This window comes from Gymnodraco acuticeps, unplaced genomic scaffold (assembly GCF_902827175.1).
Source record: "Gymnodraco acuticeps unplaced genomic scaffold, fGymAcu1.1, whole genome shotgun sequence".
Taxonomy (NCBI): domain Eukaryota; kingdom Metazoa; phylum Chordata; class Actinopteri; order Perciformes; family Bathydraconidae; genus Gymnodraco; species Gymnodraco acuticeps.
The window spans coordinates 1904986-1927672 of NW_022991443.1; the positions used below are offsets into that span (position 1 = coordinate 1904986).

Genomic DNA, 22687 nt, shown 5'->3' on the forward strand with positions numbered 1-22687 from the left:
AAATATAAATTCCCTCTTAAGGATTGTAATTCTAAATTAACCTTTTTTCTCACAACAATGTTGGTTTGTTGTGCCCTAAATCCTAATGTGAGAGTGAAAAAGACGGTCAACAATATAATGTACATTTCACAAACATTTTGTGTTTCGATTGAATCCTTTCTGATTGACGTCAATCCAATAATTCAGGATTCAAACCAACATTTGATGATAGGTACAGACGTAGGGGAACAATTATTTGTATAGTATTAATCATGACACTTTTATTTTCTTAGGTTACACTGGAACAACCTCTTCAAGTGACGAGGACAGTGTGGTTGTTGCAAAGTTGCCATCTGGAGACAGTCTTGCTGACACCCGTGGTCAGTTTGGATCTATCGTGGCATTTATTCTTAATTAAAGTGAATTTATTTTATTTCAGTCAGTCATTTGTGTGTTGTATGCAGGTGTGGGACTTTCCAAATGAACAGAGCACTCCCAGAATGGACAACAGTTTGCCAGGGTAAAATAAAACATTGTCAACATGTTATTTTGTGCCACAAGAAGCAGAATGTTTTAACAGTACAGTAGTTTGAATATATTTTTTGTTTACCTTTATCAGACCTCTCAGGCACCCACAACCAGCGTCTGATCGGGTAAGACTAATTAAACATGTAATTATACCATGTAGGTTTGAATTTGTGAACATGAAATCAATAAATACCTTTGTAATGTGTGCTAATGACACTGTCATTAGATAAACTGCATCATTATTTATTGGGTAAAAGTAGGATGGAGAACCAACCCCATTCCAGGAAGAGGTCCAATCTGCCCCGGGTCAGAACACCTTCTATAGGTAAACGATGTTGACAGTTGCATCGTGACACAGTTGTTTGGTGTGTATTTTTATTTGTACATTTGGTTGTTTGCATAGCCTCCCAATCCCAGTGGGTAATATTGCCAGGAAGCAGAACAATTATACTTTCATACATTTCCAAAGGACACCCACAACATCTTAGTGAAGACGATACAAAAAACACCCACAAATATTTTTCAAAGGTCAGATATTGTTTGTTGCATCCATTTCAAATGTTTACAAGGATTGTGCAGGAGTATGACAAAGTGCTGTTGTCAGTTTAGAACCCAATGTATTAAAAAAACCAGGAAGAGGATCGACATCCTTTTGCAAATATGACTGTCATGCATATATTATGTATTTGAAAGTAATTATTCAACTGTCTTCTCAATGCAGCAACTACACAACTGTGTATGCACTTATCATTATTGATAGTCAGTCTGAGCCAGAAGAGGAAACGGAGCAAACTGCAGAGGAAATGTATTAATTGTTACTTTTATCACTTAATTTTTTTATTCTATACTGTAAATCTTATTACTAGCTTCATCATTTAATATTACAATACATCACTTTGTCTTTCCCAGCACAGAATACCTGACTGCGCCAGACATTGTTGCAGAACTCTCTGCAAAAATTAAAAATAACTCTTGCAGCAGGTTTAATATTAATAGAGCCAATGTATGGGATGGAGAAATCCGCAGCTTCAAACGGGCCTCATTGGACCCCTCTCATCAGATGCAGGTTAAGTTTACTGACGATGAGGGACAAACTGAGGATGGAGTGGACACTGGTGGTCCCGAGCGTGAGTTCCTGAATATTTGATGGTCCACAGGACAGGAAATTCCTCAAGTTCGACAATGCAGGTAATGATGTTCGCAAATCTGTCTTATGTTCAATACTGTACTGTAAATATAGGAGCTGCTTATGGATTTTGCAGCTTGATTTACTTGACAATTAAATGATCTTATACTGTATATCTTTATGATAACGTGGCAACTGTTGGTTAACGTGATAATAATTTAACAAAAAATATCAACAGCTGCAAAAGATGACAAATACTTTCATGCTGGGAGGATGATTGCAACTTCTATAGTTCAAAAACACAAGGAGAAAAAGAAGAAAACATGTCATGGCTCACTGTCTCAAAATCTGATTCTAAATGTATAATGTTCTTTATAAAGATATAACTAATACACAATTATGAATGTATAATATAAGCTGTTTTGTGTATTTAATCATGCGTTGGTCTACAATTTAATGATGGCTTCTACATATTTCACATAAACAGACAATGAAAAAATGTGTCCTTCATGCTGATAACTAGTGTATGCATCTGCAATTAGTATTCTAAACAGAGTAGTGTGTTGAATCCTTATTTCTTGCATTTGAAACAGATACAATAAAAAAAAGTGAACTTACTGTTGTGTTCAACTTCTGCCAAAAACTGTACATGTTTGCCACAGGAGCCACAGAACACTTGAACTGTCCCCAGATGCTGGCCACAGAAAGGACACAACATGGCGGCCTGAAAATACATACATTGATGTAGTAAATCCATGTAATCAAGTCAATCAAAACACATAGTCTAAATAGTGGTTAGCTAAATAAATAGATACATCATGTTCACCGTTGAATCTGTGATTTGTCTCTCTCTCTCCTTGAATGTCTAATGCACACTACTATCCTGTCATTACTTTGTCCCTCTTCACATTTTGTCACTTTCTCTCTCTCTCTCAATTCAATTCAATAGCTTTATTAGCATGACCATAGTTACAGGCAATTGCTAAAGCTCTGTATAGTAGCAACATCTATACACAAATACATAAATATAAACAAACTGCTAAGAATTCAAATGTCCTTTTTCCGCGGTACTCACTATGGCCCGTGTTATTTGCCTGCACTTGATTTGTCATCTCTTTACAATGTTCTTCCCTCACTTTATCTTCTCTTCACGTGAAGCTCTCCTCCCTCAGCTGGTGTAGTAGTTAGGCACGCTAACGCTAGCTATATAAATATGACGCTCTATGTATAAAAAAACAAAACTTACCTTCTTATATCTTTCTCCACTTAAATGAACTTTCTTTCCTCTTGTTCGTTCTCTCTATGTCTGGTCATACATCAATCTGTTCCACGTAGCGCGCCCCCTAGAGGCCTGAAGCACTTCCGGAATGTTTTTTTTTTGTAATGTCTTTTTTTTTTGTAATGTGTTTTTCGGTTGTATGTGCTTTTGACTTTGCATATCGTTTTTGTATTTGCAGCGTTTTTCTGTTGCGTTTGTTTTCGGGGTTTGTGTGTTGTAGGTTTAGCTTGCATCATTTCTGTAAATGCAGCGTTTTTCTGTTGTATGTGTTTTCAGGGTTTGTTGGTTTTTCATTTCATTATTTGCAGGTGTTTCCTGCGTGTGTGTGTTTTTGGCCATTGTTTAGCGTTTGCACCTGCCGGCCACCGTATAAAGGTCACTTTGAATGATTTTAACTAATGATAATGTAGAAAAACTAACATTTTAAATTCGGGACGGCCCACATTAATTTCGGGACGGCTTAGATTGTATTTCGGGACGGTTCCGGGAGGATGGGAAAAAAAGTTAGTCAAGAGCCCTGGGTTGAATACACAGTATTAGGAAACACTTTATACTTACTGGACATGTTATACTCATTACATACTGTATATACTAGTGCTGGGGGGAAACGATTATTTTGAAAACGATTAATCGGGCGATTATTTGATCGATTAGTCGACTAATCGAACGATTATTTTTCTGTTGTTCAATTCATAAAAAACGTAATGTAAAAAAAACGTAATGTAAAAATTTTTTTTTTCACGATACTGTGTCTCAGGGGATCTTAATATTTAAGAACCTATTAATGTGTTATACCAGATTAACGGAAATAATCTCAGCTAACTGACGATACAAACCATGTTTACCAAAACAAAACACAAGTCTCATAAGAAGCATCTAAATGACCCCTGAGCGAAAAATGCTAACGGACATTGGCACAGATCTCAAGATAAAAGTACCCTTATTACTTATCGTAGCTGCACATACAAGATATCCGATTAAAGCTGAGACTCCACAGATTATGTAGGTACATAGTATCATCACTGAGTGATCCGGACTCGCGACAGGGGAAGCAAATACAGTCATCACAACACGTACCTTCACAGAGCTTCTAGGGAGATCGTCTCACCGCCGTAGCTGTCAATCTGATCAAAATACGTGTTCAATGGCATTCAAATGAGAAAAAACGCGGCTGAATCGGTTAATCCATAGGTTTTTAACGTCTCTGTATACAAAAATGATTGAATTTATAATCCATAATTCCATTTTAAATCGGAGAGCAAATGCTAGCTGCTAATGGTTGCCACCACAGCTAGCTGCTGCTTCCGGTCAAGCAGCAGTCTCAGTGAGATATAAATATATAAATATCTTTGCGTTTTGGACTAACTTTAAAATATTCCCATGCTTTTGAAGACCTGGGGCGAGATGTTTTCGTTTGAGGGCTTCGTGCGCAATCCTGTGAGGAGGAGTTGGTAGCCGTTTCAGTCTCCATTGTGTTAGAAGTGCGATTGCGAACTGCTTGTTGCTTTGGGTGACCCACGTGTGTGTGGCGTCATACAGTCTATGGTGTCGACGCGGAAATATGTCGTCGACGATATTTTGTCGACGCGTCGCTACAGCACTAGTATATACAATATGACCAAGAATGTGAGACAACTTTATAGAAATTCATATCACATATGTTACTGATGCCATTTGTCATACTTTGTTAAACTCACAAATAATAAAGTTCCATAACTTCAGTTGGGAACAAAGACCACACCTTATCTCCCCAAGGCAATTTCCCATCCAATAGGTGTGCTATATAGGTGTGTATAACCCTTTCTCCTGTCTGTTTATCCCTCTTTCAGCACAAGAACCAGAGGGGGATTCAATGGAGCCTGAATACCTGCACTGAGACCCTCACCCTGCACCCTGAGTCTCAACTCTCAGTGTTTTTCAAGCCTATCCCTGTTTTTTGTATTAAACAAAACATTAAGCTTTCCCAATGGTGTGGTTTTCGTTTTGTTAAAAAGTGCAAATGCAGTGTTTGTATATAAATCACATATTTTTTTGCTGTTGGTCGTGAAATTGCTCCTGCTTCCTCCGCTCTGTGTCAGTGGGGAAGCTGTACATTCGTACTCCTTTCTCTGAGCGATTGGAGCATCCCCAGGCAGCACAGCAAACCATGGTGGCGACTAGGAGGCAGCACAGCAAACCAGGACAACAAGGAGGAAAAGGCACAGACAAACTGCATGATATGCTATTCAATGTTTATTGAATTCCATGTATTTGCAATGGATGTTCCTAAAACAACACATTTAACATCATCATGCTGCTGCTGCTAGTCCTTTGATAGTCACCTGTCGGTCTCCTGTCCTTTCTGAAAGCCATAAAGATGACATTAGTCATTTAGATAACTTGTGTCCTCAATTACCATGGTTACTGAAACTACCATGAATTTAAGAAAATGGTAGACATTAATCTAATCTGAATTTTAAAGCATTACTTTAGATCCCCTCCCTCTAAATATATCAATAAACATTAGAAAGTGATGCTCCTGACTACCATACAAGTTTAAGAAGATAATATTGGTTTTAAAGAATTCAAAGCTATAAATAAACAGCAACAGGCTCTTTAACCAAGGCACTGTTAGCCTAACATGTAAACTAGTTGTTCACACTAATCCTAATATTATCACTTAATATTAGCAAATTCTATTTTATTTTTTAAAACATATTGATGTAAATACATACACATATCGATTTGTTGTATAAATATTGCAAATCAAAACCTTTATTCACTAATAATTACCAAAAATCGTAGTTATATCTCCTGTTATCAATGCATTCACATTGCCCGCCATGAACTTCCGGGGAACGATCCTCGTCTACATGAACCACGTGACGATAACCGTTTTTGGACTTCCGTTGTCATAACTCTTCTATTATATGGCTCTGGCAATAGTTATCCGGATAGTGTTTGCTACAAGAGACCGTTCCGTTTAGCTCCAACCGCTGGAGAAGCTGCAGTACATATCCAGGAGCCTGTACGTGGCGCTGTAACTTCCTCCACAAAAGCAGCGAAGAAGCATGGTTGTCATGGTTGCCCTTCTGTTTATTCTCCGCGGTGGGGGCCGAGGGAACCGGGCAGAGTTGTTCGCCAGTCAACGTGTATTAAAGTTTAAATCTTCCGACAAAATTATAAAAGTGCCGGTCAAAGGTCTTCTTTGTTATTTATTGAGCTTTAAAACAAATGAATAATGACTCTATATAATATAATAATAAAAATACACGGAGCCTCTCTTTTTCCACCCTCTCTTTGGACAGCGCCAGTGAGTGTCTCATGCAGCAGCTGATCCAGTAATGAGTGACCCGGCCGACAGTAAAAATAAACATATTTATAACTAGTTTAGGTAGTTTGAGAGGTGTCTCCGTCCTGTCAGATTAGACTTCACTCGCGTTTATGTCCATATCGAGAGAAAGATAAATAATCTGAATTCAGTGTGCAGTTGACGCGGGGGTGAGCAGCAGAGGTGGGGAGAGGCGGGGCTATTGCAAAATCATTATCAGAAAATGATCGCTGAAGCTGCAATCCATATCCACAAAAGCAGCGAGTAAGATCCCCCCCGGATGTGTAAGTCTGCTGTAGATGTTGCACAAAGAACTGTAGCATGGTCAGTAGCGTCCGGAGCACGATAGCAACTCTGCGATCCGCCATTGTTGTTGGTGGCGAAACACATCAGCAATGGCGCGGGGTACGTGGAGGTGAGCAGCAGAGGTGGGGAGAGGCGGGGCTATTGCGCAATCATTATCAGAAAATGATCGTATGGGGCGAACACACGGAGCGTTGCGTATGCCGTTCTATCCACCTTGGGACCCGTTATCGTTTCCTCAGTCGTTTAGTGCCGTATGCGGTCGTCCTCGTGTGGCCGAATGGTCTATACAGGGCCGCCCCTGGCCAACTTGGGGCCCCAAGCGACATTGTGAGATGAGGCCCCCCCCCCCCAACCGACAGGAGTGCACTTTTTTTTTTTGGAAACAAAGTAGGCTTGCAAATATAATTCCTGTTTATTATTATTATCAACGGTTACTTTTTTATACAGTGAGGTAAATGGTAAATGTGCATGTATGTTGTTCAGTATGGGTTTACAGGTGAATTTTGCATTTCCTGCCAAATACTAGCCTCAAAAAGATAAAAACATAATTAATGCAAATAAACTACTTCTAATAATGATAATCATAATCAATTAAATAATAAAAATACTATATTGTTTTATTATAATATAGTTGTAATATAGTCAAGACAAAACATGCTTATGACATGCTCAAAAACTGATATTTCTTAAATCTGTATTCTAGTTCCCTCTGTCAGCAATGTATCAACAACTACACACACATTTATATCAGTATTTCTCTGTGTTGTGGTTGACATGATGATGACTGTTAGGAGTTAAGGGGAGAGGCTGAGCATCACCATGAAATGTGCAAATTGACATAAAAATGAATAAAAGGGGAAAAAATGCTCCATGTTTTTTAAGCTGTAAACTTTAACTGTTATGTAAGCCAAGTAGACAGACAGTTTATCACTCTTCCTCCTGTACATTAGCAGATAAAAGGCATAACATAATGAATGAATGGTAAATAAAGAATGCTGGCAATAACTGCATCTCCATTAGCCTATATGCTCTGCAGAGACTGCCTTCTTCATGTCGTGAATTGCAGCTGATGTTTTAAGATGGCAATTGGCAATTTGACTTATACAACATTCGTAAGTTGTACATTTGACTCATACAAAACCCACCTTCGAGTGATGCACTAGTTTCTTCATGTTTTGTTTTTTGCGCCGGACTGAAACTGTCTTTTCACCGACATCTCTTCACCTGCACTAGTGGCCATTCATTGCAACGGTGTCGGGTTACAGACGTGCTCCTCTTGTCACCTCTCACTCTCACTCTCGCGGGGGGTGCGCGGAGAACTGAGCGGAGAACTGCGCACAGCAGCTGAGGCCCTCTGGGCGGGCCCCCCTGCGCAAGGCGGGGCCCCATGCAGCCTGCGTGATTGGCCTGTAGGGAGGGGCGGCCCTGGGTCTATATGACACTAAACAGTAACGCAAACGGCCGTTTTTGTCCTCGAGTGGCCGGGGCATGAAACGCTGTCTGCATGTGTGGCTCCTTGAAGGCCACAGGGTGCACCAGGCAGGTTGTGTAAGCACAAAGGAATTGAACGCCTCATGATAGCGGCCGATCTATCATTGTACCTGTTATCACAGAGCCCTACAGGGAGCAGGGGATGTTTAAAATGAAGGAAACAGGAAGCCACCTCCATTATCTCCTCACCTCGCTGACGGGAGAACCCCGGAGCCGCGCCTCATCGCTCCGTAATGAATGTATGAGGCTTCTAGAGTGAAACACGATCTCACGTGTTTTGTATTTGGCTGGCCTGGCTTAACGCTAGCAGAGCGCCTCTTTATCTCTTACTGCGCTGTTGCTATTTATCCTGCTGCCAGGGCTGACAGTGGCACCATTAGTCATCAGCAGCATGGTGGGGATGGGGCTGTGGCAGCACCGATTACACACCGCCTAATGTTTTTCCTTAACGCACACTAGCAGGGACCAAAGCTAAACCCAAGCTAGTAGACGAATACCCACACTAACCTTTTGAATATTTTCATACCCTTTAAATCAATAAGAAAAAGGACCATAGATTAACTGTTGTTTCATATACAATTTATTTCATTTGATAAAGCCATACACTTAAGAGTGAGACCAAACATTCTAGAAGAAATGTACATGTTTCCTTTTTTTTTTCTGACAGTGACTTCTTAGAATCTTTACAAAACATCAAATCGTCGTTGGAATAAAAACAACCCCACTCACTGAATCACTGAGGGCTCCACCCTCTCATATTACTGGGTCTGCCAACAATAACAGGAGGGGTGTACTCCTGTCATGGAGCAGAGAAGTAAAGCCCTGCATGGCCCTGAGACACACTTTATTTTGAGGCAGTATCAAGAGCCAATGGAAGAGGAATAGGGCCACATGAAAAAAAAAGTTTTATTTTTGTTCTGAGAAAAAAGTCAGAATTCTGAGATTAAAGTCAGAAATCTGAATCCAAATACATTTTAACATCCCCACATTTTTTTTCATGTGGCCCTAATCGTCTTCCGTATATAAATATAAGTGTTTCCCTAACAACATTTCTCTCTTTTTTTTCACGATGCTCAAGGTTGTATCCGGTATTATTTCCCACTTTTACTTTGTCCTATTTTACCCTTTCAGAATGCTTTTCGCAAGCAAAGAGATTATCATCGAGTTACAAAACTGGCAGTTGTAAAACGGCCTTTCCAATCTTCCTGAACTGCACAAAAGTAATTCCACGCTTGAAACAAGGTAACACTCATGTTGGCGGCCTTGCACATACAGTACAGTAGTTTCATAAATACTGCTTTAAGTACTAAGAGACATAAGGGGAACCCCTTTCTGTGCAGCTATGAAAAGAATATGTCATTCATCGGTCTGTACAGCACTTCTGGAGAGCAGTAAAGCAACAGAAAACTGCTTTTAAAAACTATTTGAAAGGACTTTAAAGTAGAAAAAAAAGAATGGATATTTCTTTATTTAACTGAATACATAAATGACAAAATACCCTAACACTGTCTTTGTGTGTTGAAAAAGTTTTTAAGAAAATTACTGAACATGCTCTAACTTTATTTCATATTATACAGTCATAGTGGATTAGAGGCTTCTAGTGGAGAGGATTGAGGCTTTTTAAATGATTGATGAGCATTGTAAATAAGGGAACTAAGCAACACTCTTCCCAAAAAGATACATTTTTTTCATTGATTTCTAGACAAGAAGGAGTATATTCAGAGGCACACCAAGTCAGATTTTTTAATTTAGTAGCACAGATTGATCTTTTCCTGGCTTTCCAAACTGTTAATCTTCCCTATGATTGATTTCTCTCAGCCTGAACGGCCATGAGTGGATTCAACCTGCGGAGGCTGTGAACAAAAATCACATTTTCTGTTGGGCTGCAGATTCATGATCTCAAAAGAAGAATATACAGCCTGTGATGTGCTTTGTTAGAAACCCCACACTTTCCACACCGCCACTGTATTCACTCCAAGGCAAATGAATTGAGGCGGTATCTGTCCTTGATGAGCACTGCAGCTCTGGGACCTTGATGAGTTTCTGCTGAAGAAAGCGTGTTTCTTTCCCCTGCGAGTAAACACAGAATACATTGCTGAAGAATCAGCTGCATACAGATTTGTGATCGTTGTTTAAAACATAAAAAAGATGCAGATGAATGTAAAAACGCTAAGGAATCAGACTCGGAAAAAGATTTCCAGGGAAGAATTACTGGCGCTTTAGCTTCATTCTGTGCACCCTCAGAAGAAAAGGAACATTGTTCTTTTACTGGGCATAGACCCATTTGCAAAAAGTCTAAATCCTTTTTTTCTGAGGGTGTATTAAACGAAAGAGTAAGGCAGTGGAAGAAGAATGAGCCTGAAAGCAGGGTTGTGTCATTTACAGTATCTTAAGAGTCGAACAAAGCATGAGTTATAGTAAGTCTTTTTTTTTTTTAAATAAGTGCTGAGACCAGAAACAATGGAGCTGCTTAGATCTACTCATCAGCCCCTCTTTGCTGAACGTCGTGAAGCAGACAGTCCCATGCACAGCAAGAAAAAGCTACGCTCCCCAGCACAGTTTACAGCACCGTGCTCTGAATAAGCCATTTCTAGGCATTCTGGATTTGTGCACATGCTCGCACTGTGTGGGAAGAATAGCTTTTTATGCGGTGACACATATCATGTAATGCAATCCTTGTGTAATCTATCACTTAGGTGTAATAATGTCTACAGCTTGCAGCTTGGCTCGTTGGAGCAGTCATTGTGGTTCCTGTCCACGTCCCTCTTCCTCAGCTCCCTGCCCGCCTTGTGCTGCTGGCTGCTGTGGCTGTGGCCGTGGGGGGGGGCCGCCGCCGATGGCCGCCTGCCGTGGTTCCCGTGGCTCTGGTGATGGACGTGCTCTTTGGCGCCGCCGTGGGACTCGTCCTCGAATGCGGCCCCTCCCTTGGTGTCGTCCAGGGCTTCGAAGTTGTCGCTGTTGGTTCCCTCTCTGACGGCACTCTCCGGCACCACCTGCAGGCGGGCTCTGACGCGGTGGTGGCGCGAGCCCACGTCGTCACTGAAGTCGATGACGCGGCACTCGTAGGTGCCCTCGTCCGATGTCTTGACCCGGGAGAGCCGCAGTTTATGGGAGATGTTGCTTCCTACAACCTTAACAACCTGGTAGAGATAAAACAGATGAAAATAAATAAATAATTTGATTACACCGGGAATAAACCTACTTAATACAAGCTTGAAGAACTTTTGGTGGCCACATATTTGGCAATTACAGGATAATTGTATCCTGCTGACCAATCAGAGCTCAGTGTGCGGAGTTTAAAGTGATCAAGTCATATTACAGGAGAAAGGAAATACAGAAAAACTGCCGTTGCAGGAAAGATGGCCGGCAAAAATCACCGACTGTGTGAAGGTGAACATTAATAGAATATCACCTCCCATCTTCAGAGCAATCTGACTATTATAACATTAGCGTTAAGAAAGCTTACTTAAATATCTGCCACAACATAAGTAACCGGATCAAAGTAACATTACGTACAGTCCACAGTACACTGTGAGTGCAGACATCAATGTGTCCCATTATCATTCATATCACATCATATCACATCATAATGTATCATATATTTCCTTATCTGAGTCAGCTGAGCCGTATCTGGCCGTGCAACACTCACAGTGTCACATAATGTATGCAGAAGTATTATTTTAAGCAACACATTAAGTTGACGAAACACTCGAGACAAATGTAATTAAAGTCAGATCCACTCGTGTCGGGGCAGTGATATCATAAACCTGCATTCAAACACTTTTTTTTGTACCAGTATTCACCTTGCAGGTGCAGCTATGTGGCTTTTATCCTGGATAAATATATATATATATATATATACTATACTATGTGTTTTTTTAGTTTTTTTCGACATACCATAAATCTCGTTTCTTTGCATATTTTCGACATGCTATATGTTGTTTTTCCTATATTTCGATATACCTTACTATGTTGTTTATTGTCGACGTACTATACTATGCCATTTTAAGAAATATTTTCCACATAATATACTACCTCGTTTTTTTGCGTATTTTCGACATACTTTACTATGTTGTTTTCTTATATATTTTTTACATAATATATGTCGTTTTCTTATAGATTTTTTCGACACACGATACTACGTATTTTTTTTAAATATTTTCGACAGTTATTTTTGTCAGTTCTTTTTGTATATTTTATAAATAACTAGGTAACTATAGAATAAATAGGGTAAGAGAAAATCGTATACTTGTATACTTTATCTTTTAGTTGTTTTAATATGTTCATTTAGGCAGATTTAGTAAAACACAATATGTCTCTGAACTCTGGATGCCTATCATAAATAATGCATATTTTGGAAGACAGATACTGTACATGCATGCAGTGATAGAGAGGTACAAAGAATATGAGAGCTTCAGCAAAGATGTATTGAAGCCTGGATTCCCTCTAGAGCAACTCTCAGCAAATTACTCCTACACACACACAAACACACACACTCAGATAAAGCTGCTGCTTAAAAAAATATATTTGTGGCTTTTAAAGTAGAAGTAAAAGCTTTGCAAGTTCAAAGATAAGCACTGTTGAGATGATGAGAGTCTGGGGACATCGTGGCATGTGACGCACTGAGATATAAATACAACCTTGTTTATCATCCACCTTCCTCTTTGTGACGGTAGCATGCAGTATGTTTGCTGCTCCCTGCATGTGTGTGTGACAATTAGTGGAAGCTTAATGCTGTTTGGTAGCACTATTCATCAGGCATGTTTTCATACTGCTGCACGAATGTGGGCCAGCATTCATTATATACACACACACACACACACACACACACACACACACACACACACACACACACACACACACACACACACACACACACACACACACACACACACACACACACACACACACACACACACACACACACACACACACACACACCTGGTGCTTTCATTATAGCGAATCAGCAGCATCTAGCCTCATGGGAGGAAGAAGAGAGGCTTCATGTTTTCTGTGTGCTTTTGTTTCCTCACAACCCATCTTTGCGTGATATTTTTAACTTAACATAGCATTTTATTTTTATTTTTACATACATAACTGCTTTGTAGCAATTTAAAGGGGCCCTATTATGCTCCTTTTTTGGTTCTTTTTTTTTAATTGTGTGCTGCTTCTTGGACCGTGGGATTGTAGCCTTTGCAGACCATTTACATGCACAAAAACCAATGAAACAAGACAGGAAAGGGAAACCCCCAAAAAGCACAACAGGGCCCTTTTAAAAAGTAGACAGTAGCATGTGTTGGTTATGTGCAGTAGTTCATACATCCTGCTGAATTCTACAATAAAAACAAGTAAACATTTCAATTGTAGTTACTTCTCTGTTGGGCCTGGCTGCTTGTTGTGGGAAAGCTGTGTGCCTAGACACCGGAGAAGATATACAAAGTTCTGCTGACTTCCCACACCGTCCCCCTCATTGTTTATTATTCAGATTGGGTGTGTACTCATAAAGATACAGGAAGTGTTTATGAGAATCCAAAGATGATGCACTGCAGGTGGTGCCCCCTTAAGGAGGACCCTCCGCCCCCCACATCAGCGCTGCCGGCTCTTCAGCTGACACTGTGATTCTACATCCCATAAAGGACGGAGCATCTACGGCAGCTGAAACTCAGATGTGTGTGTAACACAGCATAAGTACAACATCTGCTGATCATTCAGAGCAAGATGTTTTCATGTAATCATAAAGGTGTTGTGGCTCATTTCACAATATTACACCAAGGATAAACATAAGGCTTCTCTCAGAGAGGTTTAACAGATTACTTACACTTATTTTTGTAGCATCCTTTGGCATCTCCTCATCAGGAGCCACCTAAAAAACATACAATGGGAATATATGAATCCAAAATTCAACAGAAAAAAAGATCCCATTAATCCATGCGAGAAATGTACTACATAATGATTTGTTGCATTTATTGAGCTAGGATTTCCTCAAATGTTGGTTTTTAAAGCATTATGCTTTAATCAGGAATGCTGTTTACCCTTTCTATTTTATAGCTGCATTTATCATTTTGTTTTTAATTTAAACATTGAGCTTATTTTTCTCTCTTTCTTGATGACTGAAAAAGCTTCAAAAGAGTTAATACTGGACCTGTGTTTGTCTGATAAGTCTAAATGAATGCTATTGTCTCTTTATGTTGCTAACACAAAGCAAAACATATTTTGACTTGGGGAAATGGTCATTGTTGCTGGACTGTCTCCCTGTATTGATTATTCTCTACCCTAATGGCCACCCATGTAATAATTGTAATAATAATAATAACATAATTCAGCTTCAAAAGGACAAATAAAAGCTTTAAATTTAAAATCACAGTACATAAAGTGTTGTAAAACAAAGAGTGACCTTGGGAAGGATAATTTTATTTCAACTTGGATCTTATTTTTGTACATTTCAATTGGTACAAAGGGTACGAAACATAATCGTTTAAACAATCATCAACAGTTGAATAATCTAAACTACATATTGGGAAATGAAAACAACAGTGGGCACAATGAGCTCTGGTAACAATAATGCATTGCACAGAAAAGCGGTCTGATCCACAACTGCAGTAAGAACGTTAAGTCAAATTTGAACCATGAAGTGCGTCTTTAAACTGTGAGGGATATTTACTACTGTTTTAGTAATCATTTTGACTTTAAGCTTCATTTTCTTGAGTTGTTGATTGTTTAACTGCTTGTGTTTCTTTCCCTGTCAGACATCTTCTTTGAGCAATGTTGCAGTGTTCACCTTTAGATTATATAACTAACTTTATTGATCCAATTTAAATTAGCATTAGAAGGCATTCAGAGTTCCTGTTATGGTCATACCTCATTGGTTGTCCAGGGCTGTCTGTCCGTCCAGTCCGCATGGTTCCTGATGTACCACCACTGGATCTCCAGAGAGGAGGGGGTCCCGGCCCCTCTGAAGGAGCAGGCCATCTCCACGTCCTGACCGCTCTGAGCCATCATATCATGAGGCACCTCCGTGAACATGGCTGCACAGAGACAGAGACAGTCAACAGGTGTCAGTGTGATAACACATATTAAAGCAGCCCTAACACTGATCTCAAACATGGAAAAAGGTGACATCTTCCACAAGTTCCTGTGATGTTGAGATTGATTAAAAGGGGAGGTGGGGTGTGTGAGTGTGTGTGAAAGAGTGAGGGAGGAGTAGATAACTTATGTTAATTACAAGTTGTTTCTAATTTTGGTGAAGGCTTTATGCAGTGTCTTTTGAGTAAAGATCCTACATCTAGTATTTTAACTTATAAAAAGCAACAAAGGCTGTCTGCATCAGCATTCAGGAAGATCCATTATCACTGTGAACTGATTACAAAGAGGGTAAATAGGTACATTTTCATAAGGCTTGATCTGGAATGTTGTGAAGATATACAAAGTCAAAGAAGACTTCAATTACAGGTTTATACAGGATTACGTATTATATTAGTGTTAGTTTGTATAGAAAACTTGGAAAATGTCAGATTGTCGACGACACTGGGAGAGCGCAGATGCTGCATTCAAAGGCTTCTTAGATAAGTCGAATATGTGACACCACCATTTCGTCACCACATGAATTGCATCACGAAGGTTGAATCTTACAATGTTAACGAAAATGAAACCTAATCTGTGCATCTGCCCCGTGATTTGGATCCCCACGGAAAGTGTGGCTGCCATTAGACGCACTGAACAGCTGTTTGTGTGCTTTGGAGATGGTGTGGCTGGAAAATCTCTCTCCAAGAGGCACCTGGCAGGATGGCTCTGCGAGTGCATTACACATGCCTATGGACGGGCGGAGAAAGCCCTCCCCACTGGGGTCCGTGCACACTCTAGACAGGCTGTGGCTATGTCAAACAGCCTTATTCAGCGGTGTGAGTGTAGAAGATATATGCACAGCGGCGTCTTGGTCTACGCCAGGCCCCTTCATAAAGTTGTATCTCTTGGACATGTCTGGCTCCTTCTCGTCGTCTGTGCTTGCCGGGGCAACACATGACTGGTGAGAGGGGGGGGGGGGCTGTGGGTCAGACAGGGTATCTGACCCCCCCCTGGACATAATGCACTTATGTTTTTCCCATGCTCCTTGGGGACCTGGGAAACATGGTGCGCAGTGAGTCCCATACAGGGCTGGAGGACTCTCCCCACAATTTTTTTCCATGCACACTCTACACGAGGTAAGCGTGTGTGAGTGTGCCTTATCCAAGCGGCGGCCCCCGACTTCTCCACGGTTACAACCGGATGGGAGGAAGTGGGGATGCGGTGGATGTTAGCCAAAAGCCGGCCAGGGGCAGTGTGATTGATTGATGTTGTTGGACGACAGGGCGTTTATACATTGGGGCTCCACCCACTGTACCCAGAGTCCAGTAGAGGGCGGAGCCTGTGTGATATATAACGGGGGGTTACGTATGGTAACCCTAGTTATATAAGCACAGGCGGAGCCCTCTACCTGGGGGCCCTGTCTTTCCTATGCCGCTCGCTGAAGAGGGTGTAGTAGGATGACGGTCGGGAGGCGTAGCCGCCTTATATACTGTGGGCCTGCACGCGCATTCAGGTAGGCTCGCCCCGATTGGCCGGCTACATTTATGCAACTCAGTAGGTGAATGCACGCATAGCATGATAGAGAGTAGTACCCATAGAGTCCAGTAGAGGGCTCTGCCTGTGCTTATATAACTAGGGTTACAATACGTAACCCCCCGTTTCTTCCTTGGCCCATGCTACACCTTTCCACAAAGTTTCATGACAATAAGGTCATTATTGTTTCTGTAATCTAGAGGGAACAGAAAAACAGACCAAGCCAAAACTCAACATCCTTGGCAGAGGTAACCATGTCAACTACTAAGGCATGTACTGTACCATTTATGGCAGTGTTGTTGCAGCTGATATCAAATTGCCAGCTCTATCTGTTCCTACAGTGGTGAACTCGTCCGGCATCTCCCCCTCCTGTGCAACTTTTTATTCACCACACCTAAAGCGAACTTAGAACATTTGTCATGGGTAATTTGTGCTGTTACACTGAAGTAGTTATGGTTCTTACTGATGTCCAGAAGTCTCCAGTCAGTGCATTACATGTCTCTTGTGCCAATTTCTCTGCTTCACTACCATACATTTAATGGTGGAAATCTGTGCTGGCAGTACGGGAGGAAGTTAGGGTCAAACTTGGTAACAGGATTCAATTTCATACTTTTTTACACATCAATGTTTACTGATTTATCGCAACCAGAGATGGGGTCGTTACTAAAAAAAAGTAATATATTACATATTACTTTAAAAAAAAAGTAATATATTACACTACTTCGTTACTCTCTACATCAAGTAACTCGTTACTTTACTCGTTACTTTACTCGCAGGGCCGGCCCGCCCCTCCCTACAGGCAGATCACGCAGACTGCGGCACCTACAGTGTAAGCGCGCCACAGTTTTGCCTCTGCAAGACTCCACTTGCACCCACAATTACTATTGCATTAAGGAAGACATAACACAAGTATTTCTTTTTATATGCTCTAAAATAGGCCAGCCTACCACAACAAGCTAACAGTCTTTGAAACGTCAAGACACTAATTAATGAAACCAGTTCAAGACGCATTATTCTTATCATTCTTTATGAGCGCAGTAACGGTAAGGTATCCAATTACTTATTTATTTAGTATTCCATAACTTAGTAACAGAGATGGTCAAACTAAAGTGGTAGAGACATGGCAGAATTCCTACAATGAAGCAGGACATTGAACTGTTTACCCGTGAGAGGGCGATCAACAAAAGAGAGCGAGCGGCCCCGTTGAGGGAGTTTACAGATGAAAAGACTCAGCCATGTTTATGCAGCACTGCACGTGGAGATGTGGTCTCGCAAATCGCGCAGATTACATAGGCCTACATGCAGGGCCGCCCCTCCCTACAGGCCAATCATGCAGGCTGCATGGGGCCCCGCCTTGCCCAGGGGGCCCCGCCCAGAGGCCTCAGCTACTGTGCGCAGTTCTCCGTGCAGTTCTCCGCACACCCCCCGCGAGAGTGAGAGGTGACAAGGGGAGCACGTCTGTAACCCGACACCGTTGCAATGAATCGACATCTGACCAATCACGGCTTTGATACGGCCACTAGTGCAGGTGAAGAGATGTCGGTGAAAAGACAGTTTCAGTCCGGAGCAAGCAAGAGGGGAAAATCATCATGGTGACGCTCAGCCTCTCCCCTTAACTCCTAACAGTCATCATCATGGTGACGCTCAGCCTCTCCCCTTAACTCCTAACAGTCATCATCATGGTGATGCTCAGCCTCTCCCCTTAACTCCTAACAGTCATCATCATGGTGACGCTCAGCCTCTCCCCTTAACTCCTAACAGTCATCATCATGGTGACGCTCAGCCTCTCCCCTTAACTCCTAACAGTCATCGTCATGGTGATGCTCAGCCTCTCCCCTTAACTCCTAACAGTCATCATCATGTCAACCACAACACAGAGAAATACTGATATAAATGTGTGTGTAGTTGTTGATACATTGCTGACAGAGGGAACTACGTTTGAATATAGATTTAAGAAATATCAGTTTTTGAGCATGTCATAAGCATGTTTTGTCTTGACTATATTATAATAAAATAATGTAGTATTTATATTATTGCATTGATTATTACTATTAGTAGAAGTAGTTTATTTGCATTCATTATATTTTAATCTTTTTGAGGCTAGTATTTGGCAGGAAATGCAGACGTAAATTCACCTGTAAACGCATACTGAACTACATACATGCACATTTACCATTTACCTCACTGTATAAAAAAGTAACTGTTGATAATAATAATAAACAGGAATTATATTTGCAAAGTAGCCTACTTTGTTTCCAAAACATTTTTTTTTCACTCCAGTCGGTTGGGGGGGGCCTCATCTCACAATGTCGCTTGGGGCCCCAAGTTGGCCAGGGGCGGCCCTGCATACATGTATATAAACCTGCGGCGGAAACCCCTCTTGTCTGTCAGTGAGTGTGATTATTTTATAAAAGTAACGAAGTAGCGCGTGTCGGGGCAATGTTAGTAACTGTAGTGTGATTACTGAATTATAAGTAACGCGTTACACTACTCCGTTACCGACAAGAGTAATATTATTAAAGTAACGCGTTTGTAACGCGTTACACCCAACTCTGATCGCAACGATTAACGTATTAACGTATTAACTTTAACAGCCCTACTAAGGAATGATCCTACATGAGAATCTTAACAAAACCCAACTTGCTTGGAGATGGACGTCTCTTCTACTTTACTAAGCCTTCTGCCACTGTGAGGACATAAAATGGGTGGATCGTTAGAAATGACAGATTTCCATTAATTATAGTATGACAAGAAAAGTGTCCTCTACACTAACATTTCCTCCCGCAAAGAAATGACAGGCGATGCCAGCATCAGCAAGAAAGATTGTTTGAAAGGGGCAGGGTTTGACACGACACCTCTGCTACAAAAACATAGCAACAAAAGGCCAATAGCAAAGCCTTGAAAACAATTAAAAAGACATCATTTAAAAAACAAGCCCATCAGGACCTCAATAGAACTCTGGTGAGGAAACCATGAAGTGAAGTCGTTTTAGCTTTAGTGACACCACGCAAACATTAAAGCTAAATATACACTTACTGTTGAGCCCTGCATGCTGCTACTTTGACTGAATGCTCACAAGCAACTTAAAGCATATAGGGATTGTGCTAATTAAACTTATTACATAAACATCATATATTAGCCTGCTTATCATTGTTTAAAGAGACCTGTTGACTCTTCTTGTGTTAATCACAAAGCTGTCACTTAGTGAGCACCAATGTCACTTTTTAATGGCATTTGTCAATGATACTATTCTCATTTTAGTGTATGTAACTCCTATTAACTATTTATTCTTATACTTAAGCAATAGCTCACGACAGGCCGTGGTATATGGTCATTATATCCGCTTTGCGTCGGGCCGAACAACTCCCCTTGGCTGTGATATAATGACCATATATCACGTAGCTCTGCATGTCGTCGTTTAGGTGCTTTTTTTTGTGGAGATAGTCACTGCTCAATCCACTCCTCCATAGTAAGGCCACCCCGGAGGTCGAAGTTAACCTTAAATGTTTCCATCTTAATCTTTGTTAGTTAGTTAGTTTCGTAACGGACGTAATGTAACAGTTGTAACGGTTGTAGCTTTTTCTCAGACGCGGAGGGATACTGACTTGTGAAAAGTAACTACAATTCTACCCGTGATATACGCTCATTATATCACGGCTAAGAACCAATCAGATTGCTTGATTTGACTTATCCGTTTTATAAATATTTGTATATCTCTCAATAAGCTTCTGCAATGACCGGATTAACTTTCAAGGGAAATATGAATGTGAATCTTGTTTTATAAAGATTACTAAGGTACACAATGTGTCAGTTGTTCATCTCTTGTGGAAGTGAACGGTCACACCTTGTGCTGTAAACTCATGTCTCATAAAAAACAACCCTAGGGTTAGGGATCCCGCTCTTTTTTTTGTGCTGGCAAGGTACAGGCAGTGGGAGAGTGATCAAATGTGAATATGGCTCCAGCTGAATGGTGAATGTCAGTTATCGTTGTTTTGTCCAAACGGTCTTACAGTTCCATGGGTTGTAAAGAACTTATAGAAATCCCTAAAATTGGCAACTCATAAATCACTGATCAATGAGCTCTGCAGGATCAGAACAATCCTCTTACTTATACATCTTTGATTCCCTTTTTTATTGTGTATATCTATCTGCAATATCCTTCTCTCATGATCCAACTCAAACCACAGAGTCAAGTTCAACAGTCAAACTCAAAGAGAGGATTCTCTGTTTAGTGGAGCTTGGCAGGTCATTATTTTTATACTAAAATACTTATTTTTAAGAATGGATTTTCTTTTCATCAAGACTATGTTACTTGTAAAAAGATAGTGGGAATTTCCGGAATAGGAGTGGCACAGTGAACTCGTTAGTTCCTTAGACATTTGATTCTTTACCGTAGAGAGCATAGTTTGCAGACATGAGTCTTGCTTAAAGAAATCTTCACAGGCACATTTACTGATTGTTTAAGCCTTTAAGCACATCTTACAGTCTTTTTGCCATAGAGTTACAGAAAGAAATGGTTTCACTTGATGGATTTTGCTATTATTCGTACAGCATGTACTATACAAACAACATCAGAGTACAGTGCAAGTTATTGCAAAGCACAATGTTAACTGTACTTTCAGTTCATCAGGATGATTCTTTTTGCAGAGACTCATCCCATTTTTGATAGGAAACGAGCAAAACGCTTCACTTTCTGGTCCAGCAAACAGAATTCAGGCCAAACTACACTGAACAAAAATATAAATGCAACACTTTTGTTTTTGCTCCCATTTTTCATGAGATGAACTCAAAGATCTAAAACATTTTTTATATACACAAAATAACCATTTCTCTCAAATATTGTTCACAAATCTGAAAAAATCTGTGATAGTGAGCACTTCTCCTTTGCTGAGATAATCCATCCCACCTCACAGGTGTGGCATATCAAGATGCTGATTAGACAGCATGATTATTGCACAGGTGTGCCTTAGGCTGGCCACAATAAAAGGCCACTCTGAAACATGCAGTTTTGCTTTATTGGGGGGGTCCGAAAACCAGTCAGTATCTGGTGTGACCACCATTTGCCTCACGCAGTGCAACACATCTCCTTCGCATAGAGTTGATCAGGTTGTTGATTGTGGCCTGTGGAATGTTGGTCCACTCCTCTTCAATGGCTGTGCGAAGTTGCTGGATATTGGCAGGAACTGGAACACGCTGTCGTATACGCCGATCCAGAGCATCCCAAACATGCTCAATGGGTGACATGTCCGGTGAGTATGCTGGCCATGCAAGAACTGGGATGTTTTCAGCCTCCAGGAATTGTGTACAGATCCTTGTAACATGGGGCCGTGCATTATCATGCTGCAACATGAGGTGATGGTCGTGGATGAATGGCACAACAATGGGCCTCAGGATCTCGTCACGGTATCTCTGTGCATTCCCAATGCCATCAATAAAATGCACCTGTGTTCGTCGTCCATAACATACGCCTGCCCATACCATAACCCCACCACCACCATGGGCCACTCGATTCACAACATTGACATCAGAAAACCGCTCACCCACACGACGCCACACACGCTGTCTGCCATCTGCCCTGAACAGTGAAAACCGGGATTCATCCGTGAAGAGAACACCTCTCCAACGTGCCAGACGCCATCGAATGTGAGCATTTGCCCACTCAAGTCGGTTACGACGACGAACCGGAGTCAGGTCGAGACCCCGATGAGGACGACGAGCATGCAGATGAGCTTTTCTGAGACGGTTTCTGACAGTTTGTGCAGAATTTCTTTGGTTATGCAAACCGATTGTTGCAGCAGCTGTCCGAGTGGCTGGTCTCAGACGATCTTGGAGGTGAACATGCTGGATGTGGAGGTCTTGGGCTGGTGTGGTTACACGTGGTCTGCGGTTGTGAGGCCGGTTGGATGCACTGCCAAATTCTCTGAAACGCCTTTGGAGACGGCTTATGGTAGAGAAATGAACATTCAATTCACGGGCAACAGCTCTGGTGGACATTCCTGCTGTCAGCATGCCAATTGCACGCTCCCTCAAAACTTGTGACATCTGTGGCATTGTGCTGTGTGATAAAACTGAA

At 41.1% G+C, this 22687-nt stretch overlaps 1 protein-coding gene and 1 long non-coding RNA gene across 2 annotated transcripts in view; both read right to left on the bottom strand.

The window, feature by feature from the left end:
• Positions 1-413: 413 nt before the first annotated feature.
• On the bottom strand, positions 414-2938 carry LOC117532862. Its single transcript, XR_004566937.1, has 3 exons — positions 2880-2938; positions 2252-2357; positions 414-1919 (listed from the first exon to the last, which is right to left on the bottom strand). It is a non-coding gene; the product is annotated as an uncharacterized LOC117532862 (long non-coding RNA).
• Positions 2939-8576: 5638 nt separating this feature from the next.
• Positions 8577-22687, bottom strand: part of LOC117532803 (V-set and transmembrane domain-containing protein 2-like protein) — a 74748-nt gene continuing 60637 nt past the window's right edge. Inside the window, exons 2-4 of the mRNA XM_034196303.1 lie at positions 14878-15044; positions 13838-13882; positions 8577-11159 (exon numbers count right to left, since the gene is read on the bottom strand). Of these exons, the coding sequence (XP_034052194.1) occupies positions 10728-11159; positions 13838-13882; positions 14878-15044 (644 nt within the window). The 3' untranslated portion in view covers positions 8577-10727. The remainder of the gene's footprint in view (positions 11160-13837; positions 13883-14877; positions 15045-22687) is intronic.